The sequence below is a fragment of the Atta colombica genome, unplaced genomic scaffold, assembly GCF_001594045.1.
Source record: "Atta colombica isolate Treedump-2 unplaced genomic scaffold, Acol1.0 scaffold155, whole genome shotgun sequence".
NCBI lineage: Eukaryota > Metazoa > Arthropoda > Insecta > Hymenoptera > Formicidae > Atta > Atta colombica.
Genome location: NW_017259245.1, coordinates 2,422,859 through 2,433,200, shown reverse-complemented (window position 1 = coordinate 2,433,200; position 10,342 = coordinate 2,422,859). Strand labels below are relative to the sequence as shown.

Genomic DNA, 10,342 nt, shown 5'->3' with positions numbered 1-10,342 from the left:
AAATAATGTATATGTGTATGTACGAGAGCAATATATTCAACGTTTTTTAAGAAGGTTTTTTCTTGAAGAATAATTTTTATATCAAGCATATATTTAGCAAAAAATTATAAACGACTGATTAATTAATTAAATATTTTTCCTTTTGTATTATTTTTTGTATTATTTTGCTATCTGTCTTGCCTTTATTAGCCTAAGATCCAATTTAAGTTTATAAAATTGGAACTTTCTTATATCTTCCACAAGATACGTGGAATGATTTTCTAACATTAAAATTCCACTCAGTAAAATCGACTTTAAATTTTCGCTTGAGGGAGATGTTTTATGGTGCGTTCGAGGAGACGCTATTAGCGCTACTGTCATTCTATCTTTGTTGTTTATTAGATGTACAATAAAGATAGAATGAACAAATAGCGCTAATAGCGTCTCCCCGAACGCACTTTTAGGGGTACCTTTACGCTCGTTGATAACTGGGAGGGAGGACAATTTTTAATTTTTGCAAAGTAAAAAAGATTACTCTTACGCAGTAATGTGAAAAATCTGAAAAAACGAGAAATACGTTAAAGATTTCGATATTCTAATAAAGGAATCAAGTTATATCTAGTTCAAATTTAAACATAAAAATTTAATGGAACTTCTTGGATATCCAAAATATTCAGAATTTTGAATACTGTATATCATTTAAAAATTTGATAAATGTTTAAGAGGATCCGTTAAATATCTGTGTTATCTGGGCTGCTAATAATTCAGCGTCAAGGATCGTAGATGACAGCGTCATTGAGCGGAAGTTATCGATGAAACATGTTATCGTTATCGTTGAAGCATGTAAGATTGATAAGTATATACAGACATGTTGGAGAAAAGAGCGGATTGCTCATAAGTTCTAAGGAGTTTTTCTTTGCACCAACGATTATTTGTAAACAACATACGCCTGAATCATTAAATTTCTATCACGAATTGCGTTCATCCCCTGCCTGCGGGTATATTACCAGACATCAATACAATGTACATATAGATAAAAATACGGAGCAGCAACAAGTCACAGTAATTGTATCTTTTTATTTATTCGCGCAGAAAGATACCGATCTTCAAAAACAAATTATTGCGATCAAGTTTCCTAGCCAACATTTCTTTCTCGACTGTGATCGTCAAAAGTCGGTATCATCAACATTGATTAACTTCTAATCTCAGTTTAACCGAGATCTCTTGTTTTTCTCTAGAAATAGAGATCTACGATTATAAAAACTGTATTTCAATCTTTCGTTTACACGGCTTTTTATCAATTACATCGTAAAAGCGATTCTTTACGTGTCTCCAAATGAATCGTTCGCTGCTCCAAATGTATTACGCTCGTATCGCATCGTATCATGTTCGATTTTCTGCTCGTAAAACTTTTCTCAACAAGAATTTTAACGTAACGATAGGGACTCGACGGAAAGGGATACGGAAGCAGCGTGACGGTAATTTTGAAGGAGGGGTTTAGGAGTGGCTGGTGGCACTTCCTCGATTCTCTCCAAGTCGTTGGCCGCGCCCGCGCTATTTTGCTTGTAGAGACGAGGAGTTGACCTAGGTGGGAGCTGCTCCGGGATTATGGAAACCGGTTCATCCGGACGGTCTAAGCTGAATTGCCTCTTGAGCATTCGGCAACCAGGGCCCTTCGCTGAAATCAGAAAAAGTAATGTTATCTGTTAGAAATGCAAAATCAATAACGTCAATTGCACATCCCATATACTTTTGTGATATTAGAAATATTTGAATAATTCAATATTTTCCAATAAAACGTAATAATCTAAATGCAGAAAACTTTACACACACATACACACACACACACACACACACACACACACACACACACACACACACACACACACATGTATATACACAGAGTATTCAGCGTAACGATCCGCACGATTTTTCAGACACTTCCGACAGTTAAAAAAAAGACTGGGAAGGATGAGTATTCATCTGTTTTATACAGGATACAATATGTGATAAAAAATTAAAAAAAATTTTTTTTCCATAAAGAAATCAAAGTCAAATTTTTTAAGTAGCACTTACAATTTTTTAATATTATAGGAGTCTTCAAGACGAATTCAAATCACTGTCGAAATGTCACTTTTATTGATTTTATTAAACATATTTTATTAAATAAGTACACGTATACATGTATGTATTTATGTTCTGTGTTTTAGTCAAAGGTTGTACTATATATTATTACAAATAATGTTATAAATTTGATATTAAGTATCAATAAAATCAATAACATCAAAAAATGACATTTTAGTAGTGATTTGAATTTGTCTTAAAGATTCCTACAATATTATGGAAAAAATTGTATGATGCTATTTAAAAATTTTAAGATGACTTTGATTTTTATATGAAAAAGAAATTCATTTTATTCTTTTATCGCAATCTGTATAAAACAGATGAATATTCACTTTTTAATTTTTTTTTTTAATTGTCGGAAGTATCTGAGAAATCAGTGCGAACCGTTACACTGAACATCCTGTATATATACATTTATAAAATCTCATTTATATACAATATAAATAATTCAATCACTAAAATTGAGGTTAGATATCTTGAAATATCTTTTCTTTATATGTTTTGAGATTTTCATCTTACAAAAATTTTCAAATTCAGAAGATAACATTTATTAATCAATCATTGAGTTTGATTAATTATTTCAAAGAAATAATTAATTTTCAGACTTCAAGAAATAAGGAATTGATGAAAGATTCTTAAATTTCTTAACACATACTGTGATATTCGTTGGGCGATAGACATCTGTAATGATTGTACGGTGTACTGAGATCGTTCTCATCGATGCATCCGGGAGTGAAGCGGCGATGTCTCGCCAGTGGCTGTCGATACGCCGCCGAGCTAGCGATCGACGTAAGTGAGCTGGTAGAGGCACCAAGGAGTGCCGCGGGCGGATCAGCACTAGAAACCGAGGGTGATACCCCGAGAGAAACCTGGTTGTCGCTGGATGTACTCTTGGTCATGCTGCTGTGAACCATCTCGCTCGTCCTCGTCACTGTATCCTGTTTGCCCTGTAACACTTCGATGAAGTCGTTGGTAGACTTCAAGGAATAGCTCGGCAGCAACGTGCGTTCGTTGTGTACGGACACGGCGACCTTCCTAGTGCTGGCCTCCTCGAAAGACGCGGCTCGACTACTGCCAGTAGTAACTCCGCTGCTGACGGACTCCTGGCGATCGGGTTTGATCTCATCAGGGCTCGTCGGTTCTTCGTGTGTCTCGTCCTGAGACGGGATTACCGGTAGCTGAGGGCACGCCAAGGTACCAATTCCGTTCTGGTGGCTGTCCAGCATGAGATTTTCGTCGAGCCTTCAGAAAATTCAGGAAATTCAGAGGGAAATGTATGAACCGCTGGGCGGACTGTAAGTCATTTCTTATATTTTGAAAAACGAAGAAAAAAGATAGAAGATACGTTTGTGAAAATTTAATAAATTTAAAATGTAACTTTTATCATATTTTTATGATATAGGAGAAAAGAACTCAAATTTCATGTCATCCCTGAAGTGCTAGTGCATGAAAATTGGTATACATCGAAATTTTATGTTACTTCTGTATATTGCTATTTTCCGCCGAACGGTTCATATGCTGGAATGCAGGATGTTGAGAATTTTTCGCGTAAACATTTCGATGCAAATGGCATTTTGATGCTGGTGGACCCAGATGTTTTGTATGAGTGTTTATTCATGAACGCCGTTTTAGTGCCGGTATCGCTCGTGGAGAGCTGACAGAAATGGGAAAGTTATAAAAGTGATTATAGCTACATCCGAGGAACGATATGATTACATCACGGGAAGGACAGACTTAACTTTAGGCGACGAAGAATTAAACTTCTAGTAAAAGGGCCTGAAAAGCAACTTTTAGTAATTGACATTTTGACGTAAATGTCGTTTTGATGGTAATGGTCTCTGGTGTATGTTTATTCATGCACTGTGTTTTTACATTCTTATTTTAGTTTACGTTGCTTGTTAACTGATTCATAAAAGTGTTTGTGTTGAATTGTTTTATAAAAATTTCGGATTTTTTAAGGACAAAAATTTAATAAATGATTATAGTGGAAGATATTAGACAGATGATATTGAAATTAATATCCAACTTTCGTTACATTAGTGTCTATCATAAAAAAAATTTATCTAACGTGAAGCAATAATATGATGGATCTGGATGTTGAATAATTTATATGAAAATCTACTCACCCATGGTTCTCCCTAAGTGTGGCAGCAGAATAACAACGGAAAAAAGCATTAAGTATCTGAAAATGAAATGATGCAAATAAAAATGGAAAATGCGCGAAAAGAGGTAATGAAAGTAAACTGAACGTTTTTTTAATCAAATTTATTTACGTATTCAAATTATTATTAAACATTATTAAATAAATAATAACGAAATTTAATTAATTTAATTTATGATGCATTTTAAATAATATTTTGCTACATAAATATGCATTTCATTTTTATATTTAATTTTTAAATCGACCTGGAAAAAAATGTTTTATATAATTTATAATATATAAAATTATATAAAATTCTATATAATCTTATATAATTGTATATAAATTGTATATAAAATATGTCAATTTATATACAATTATACAATTGTATAATTAATTTCCAATGGACGCGGAAATTTAATTGTTCTCCGGGAAAAAATGTTTTGCATATAATTACATAAAATTATATAAAATTATATCTTATATAAGATTATATATATATAAGATTATATGTAATTATATGCAAAACATTTTTTCCCGGAGAACAATTAAATTTCCGCGTCCATTTGAAATTAATTACAGATAAAACTTCTTTTTTTTATCACTATAAACTACAACAGAAGTAAATTATTTAATTTTCTTTACATCGTACGTAACATAAAACTGACTTCCTCGAATTTTGTGAATTATTTTTCTTAGATTCGCGGTTGAAAGATTACACATTAGATCGAAAACACCCTGCATAATATAAACGTTAATTTTCAGAATATCAGGCTTTTCTTATATGCTTATACACACGTTACCGAGTAGGTCACTTTTTGCCCCCGGGTGTTATAAAAGAATAGTTAATATACGGGAGAGAAAACTTTGTTGTTATATCACTTTCGCGAGTACGTCAATTATAAGTAGTAAAATATGAGATAAAAGTCGCGCGGTTGTTGGGAGGATCTTAACGCACACGAAGTATGAGTCGCCTACAACGCGCAACTCATTGTTACATAATTAAAAACTCTCGAGCGCGTTTCTCGGTATTCTCTAACACTTAATCAAAGAAATATGCGCTAACTTTGTTGATTAAATTCGACTCTTTTTTATACAATAACTAGCGCGATACGCTTTATAAGCTAAAAGTATCCGGGAACTTATTTAAAACTATTCTCGTCACATTCCGAGTGTGATAAAAAGAAAGAGATAACATCCACAAAAAGAAAAGACTTGTCGCAATAAACTGAACTTAATAAGGCCTGCCGGATGCATAAAATGTTAAAATCACGCCCCGAATACTTTTAGATGACTCGGGCTTGTAGGAACTTGTAGTGGGATAGGACATGCTGATAGGGTGGGAATTCGGAAAATGTTTCCGATGGAATGGCTTACCTAAGGGGTGGCGGCTTGGGAAGCTCCTTGTCGAAACCCTGCTTGCCGAGAAGCCAGTAGGTCGGCATCTTGCCTTTACCCTTGACATCGGTGGGCCCGCGATATTCGATGTGGTATCCACCAACCTGCGTCAATCGATCCCTTGTTGCCTGGCTCAGATGGATACGCCACGGCGCCCCAGTCGATTCCATCCTCGAGGCGGTGTTCACGGTGTCACCGAACAAGCAATAACGTGGCATTGTTAAACCTACTACGCCGGCACAGCACGGACCTAACGAGGAGGAAAAGTAAATTTCTTTCTTTAATATTTCAACCGAGAAAACATAAAAACGTTTTCGCGGTAAAAGAAATGCTGAATATAAAAAAATACATATCATTCAGATTTGTTATTTCAACACTGATTTGATCAGCATATTGTTTAGAGATGATATAAATCTACAAGCAAAAAAAAATCAATCAAATCGATTTTATATAAAACTTGTTTCCATCGCAAAATTGTCAAAGTTAAATTTAATTAAAAGTTAATTGATTAAATATTAATTAGTCAATTAAAACAATAAGACCTTAATTGTGATCATAATGAAGTGATGAATTTGGCTTTTTAACAGCCAAAGAAGAGAAGGAAATAAAAAAAAAATATCTAAAATAAGAAATTCTATCTTCTGATTATTCTACTTTTAACAATTATGAAAACAATTACGAAATCATTAAATTAAATATAGAAATTATTTAATTATCTAACCCGTATGAAGACCAATGCGTAACCTAAGCGGAGTGTCCGGAAGATGTTTTAACTTGAACTTTCCACTCTGATGTAACAGATCGAGCGCCATGGTTGCTATTTGAGTTGCATGATCGGGTATTCTTACTGGGCAACCGCCTACAACCATGTAGGCATCCCCAATAGTTTCCACCTAATCGAATATGCATTCTGTAATATCGGAATCCAACAAGCTTCTGATAAAAAAAATTTTTTAACTTCAAAAAAATTTGAAATTTTGGAAAAGCAAACATCCAAGTATCATTTTTATTTAAAACATATTTTTTCTTGATAAAATTATGTACTTAATATTTTATTATTTTACATTGTGCAACGTATTCTCTTGCATATATAATTAAGTTATTTTATCTTCATATTAAAAAATTATTTATAAATAAACTTGTCGAAAAACAATATGGCTACAGTTCTTTCATTATGATTACCTTGTAAACCGTATACGCATTAATCGTGTCGTCAAAGCAAGTATAAAGATCATTGAGAAGATCAACCACTTGAAAAGGCGTTGAACGCGCAGATATCGTCGTGAAGCCAACAATGTCCGAGAAATAAATGGTGACTTCGCGAAATTCTTCAGGATCGACGGGCATGCCGAGCTTCAGTTTTTCGGCGACCGAACTAGAAATATCGAGCTAAATATGCTAATTTTCCCAAAAACATTAAAATTAAATCAATTAAAAAAAATTGTTGAACGAATCATCAATTTTTTAAAAATACGTAAATTTTTAGTTCTAATTCTTAAGCAATTGAAAAATTAATTATTAAAATTTAATATCAATAATAACTGTATCCAATCAATTCTGACAACATTATTTTCATGAAATAATAAAATTTTAAATGTTTCCGTTGTTTACCTAGGTAACATTCTGTTCAATAATTGCTCGGTTTTTTTCTTCTCCATGTCAAGTTGTTCCGTACGCTCACGAATAAGTTCTTCCAGATTATTTGAGTACTTCTCGAGCATTTGAAACATCGTGTCCACGAAGTTTACCTTTCTGAAAATTAAACGCGATGTCTAACAGCAACATCTTTTCAATTACTATCAAAATATACTTATTTTATTAAATTACATGACATCAATAATTAAAAAATAGATATTTCTTTGATAAAAATCTTTTTTCTAAATATATATATATCTTTTTTATAAATATAATAATTATTTAGTTACTTATTAATTAGTTTATTGACGCAAGTAAAAATTTGTAACTAATATTATTAAAAATTAAAATCTTTATAATCGAAACTAAAATTATATTCAGTATTATTGAATCGTGATTAGATCTGCAAAAAATGGATTTTGACATCGCAGCCCTTGACTTTTTGGCCAAAGTTATATCCAATATTTCCGTTCTAAAGGCACAAGGCACAGTGCCTCAAGGAAGTATAGTTGAAAATTTTACCTCCCATGATTTAGCTTCTTGAAGAGATCATGTACGTCGTCAAAATCGGGCCTCATTTCAGCGGTTTCCGCCCAGCACTGTCGCATAATGTTTATGGCTTCCGGTGGTGCAGCGCCTTTGCTGACCGATGGTCTTATCAGGGGTGGTGGCTTCATTACTTTCTCAATTATATCTGCGAGACAGAAATGCCTAACATTTCAATCCTCAAACGTAATAACTGTAAAATTTTAAATGATCGTAGAATTTCAAATCGCTGATAATCGACTGCACGGTTGCAAGATTTCGAAGAGTTTCACATATGCGAAATAATTCTTGAATAATCAATATCGATAAATTAGCAAGTACAGATTTAATTTATAGTAAATTGTAAAATCTGAGTTCTAATTATGTGTTTAATCATTTTATCGGAAAACGATACATGCCAAGAATTGGCTTATTCTTAACTCATTTCTCATTCATTTATCACAATTCTATTTTTTCGATAAATATAATTTGCATAAATATAATATGAGACGTTTGCGAAATAATTATCATATTAAGTATAATTTGCATTAATCCTGACTTTTCAAAATCAATAATTTATTAAATTAATTAATTATGATTAAAAATAATTGATAGAAAGATATAAGCAGATTTTTCTCGGTCTATTTTATTATTTCAAGTCTGGAATAAATAATAGGAAAAATGGATCTTCATGTATCTTCAAAAGTTTGTTAATCTTTAAGCATATAGTAAAATGCTCACAACTCAAAGAACAAAATTTTATTTTTATATATATTAATTACATGTATAGAATTATTCTCTGAATTCTTTAAAGTGAAATCTCACTCTAAAGTGAAAATTAAGTTAGTTTTGAAAAAGAGTGGCCTAATTTTCAATCTTTAAGAGATAAAGACATATCTAATGTAATCTCTAAGTTCTAGAGATTACGTTAGTTATGCCTTTATGAGATAAAGAAACGTAAAAATTGAATTTTATGCTTTCTGGACAACACTTTTCAGTTTCCTTTTCTAGAATTAGTTTTTATTTTAAATAACTATACGTGAGGTGCTGTGACCATCTATTTACATATTGCACACACACATTACCTTCTGGAGATAGAGCGAGCATACAAAATGGTTCTCCGCGAACAACGACTTCTTGCATGATAATTCCGAAACTGTAAACATCTCCAGGCTGGGTTCCCTTTTTCTGTAAATTCGGATGCCTAAGCAATTCCGGCGCTGTCCATAATAGATCTATCCAACAGTAAGCCGATGATCATTAACAAAATTAATAGCGACCCGCTTATGTTAATTTTATTCTAATTCTATTTTCACTCCCTTGCTATAATCCTATCTTCTAAAGTAATACGAAATCCTGACTCTCGACTGAATATCTTCAATTAGTAAAGCATGCAGTTTAACTTTTAATTAGTGAAACTTTATAACTTAAGTATCTTAAATAGTATCTCGAAATTCTAAACAACGCGCAAACACTTAAATAATAGCATCTTGATGAGTGCAAAATGCAATCTTCATTCAATTCAAAAAGTAAATCTAAAGATAAATTTATATTAATAATATGATATTCTTGAGGAATTGTAAGAGATATTACAGTCTTTCTTGTTTATTCAAGTTTTAATTAAAAATTTTCATGTTACGAAAAATCACATTGAATATATGCTAAAGAAGATATAATGAATTAAAGAAGAAGATATAATGAGTTAAAGAGCAAGTGTACCTCGAGCTGTTTTCACAGGTGGTACTATATTTTGAGCTTCATAAAATGCAGGCAGACCATAATCGGTAACTTTTAAGACCCATCTCGCATCGATCACACAATTTCGCGACGTGAGATAGCCGTGGACGCGTATTGGAGTGCTGTGAAGATATTTCATACCCTGAAGCAAACAAGCCATCCAAAATTATCATAGTTTCGGAGTATCTACAGAATCAATATCAAGTTTGAAACTTGAAATTATTAACAGACTTATCATCGAAATAAAAATTTAAAATCTTTGATCATTGTATATAATAATTTGAATATTTTTCCAATTGTACACATGTTAAACATTCAATGTTTCTATTCTTATTATATTAATTAATAATGAAATGGCAAAAAAACGAGATATGTATAAATGCATCCCACAAAATTTTTCGATCTCTTCTAATCTTTCTGGTTTCTCGGAATCTTCTTGGAGATACTTATATTTAACGTATCATGTTCCAGATTGTACTTACCCGTACAAGATCGGTAAGTAAGGATAATCTGAAGGACCAATCGAGTTTAATCTCATCCTGGACGAGTACGTCCTCCAGGGAGCCCCTCGAGCAATACTCCGATACTAGACAGGGTCTCGTAGGTTCGTTAAGGCATCCAATCAGAGGATTGAGGTTCTCGTGTCGCAGTCCGTGGATCTGCTCAAAAGTAGAAACGTGGAAGTGGAGAGAAACTTGATCGAATCTAACTCAGAGGAATGAATAAAAGGATGTGCGCCTTTACCGTGACCAGCACGTCCATGGCCTTGCTCTTCAGTTCGAACGTACCTTGAAAGGGCAGCTC

The 10,342-nt window shown here is 32.8% G+C and overlaps 1 protein-coding gene across 1 annotated transcript in view; it reads right to left on the bottom strand.

Moving 5' to 3' along the window:
* Window positions 1–733: 733 nt before the first annotated feature.
* The window catches only part of LOC108685589 (retinal guanylyl cyclase 2), a 22,628-nt gene continuing 13,019 nt past the window's right edge, over window positions 734–10,342 (bottom strand). The window contains exons 10-21 of the mRNA XM_018190448.1: window positions 10,283–10,339; window positions 10,021–10,197; window positions 9,521–9,680; window positions 8,887–9,036; window positions 7,799–7,970; window positions 7,253–7,393; window positions 6,824–7,016; window positions 6,363–6,534; window positions 5,621–5,891; window positions 4,230–4,241; window positions 2,759–3,345; window positions 734–1,657 (exon numbers count right to left, since the gene is read on the bottom strand). Coding sequence (XP_018045937.1) covers window positions 1,407–1,657; window positions 2,759–3,345; window positions 4,230–4,241; window positions 5,621–5,891; window positions 6,363–6,534; window positions 6,824–7,016; window positions 7,253–7,393; window positions 7,799–7,970; window positions 8,887–9,036; window positions 9,521–9,680; window positions 10,021–10,197; window positions 10,283–10,339 — 2,343 coding nt within the window. The 3' untranslated portion in view covers window positions 734–1,406. The remainder of the gene's footprint in view (window positions 1,658–2,758; window positions 3,346–4,229; window positions 4,242–5,620; window positions 5,892–6,362; window positions 6,535–6,823; window positions 7,017–7,252; window positions 7,394–7,798; window positions 7,971–8,886; window positions 9,037–9,520; window positions 9,681–10,020; window positions 10,198–10,282; window positions 10,340–10,342) is intronic.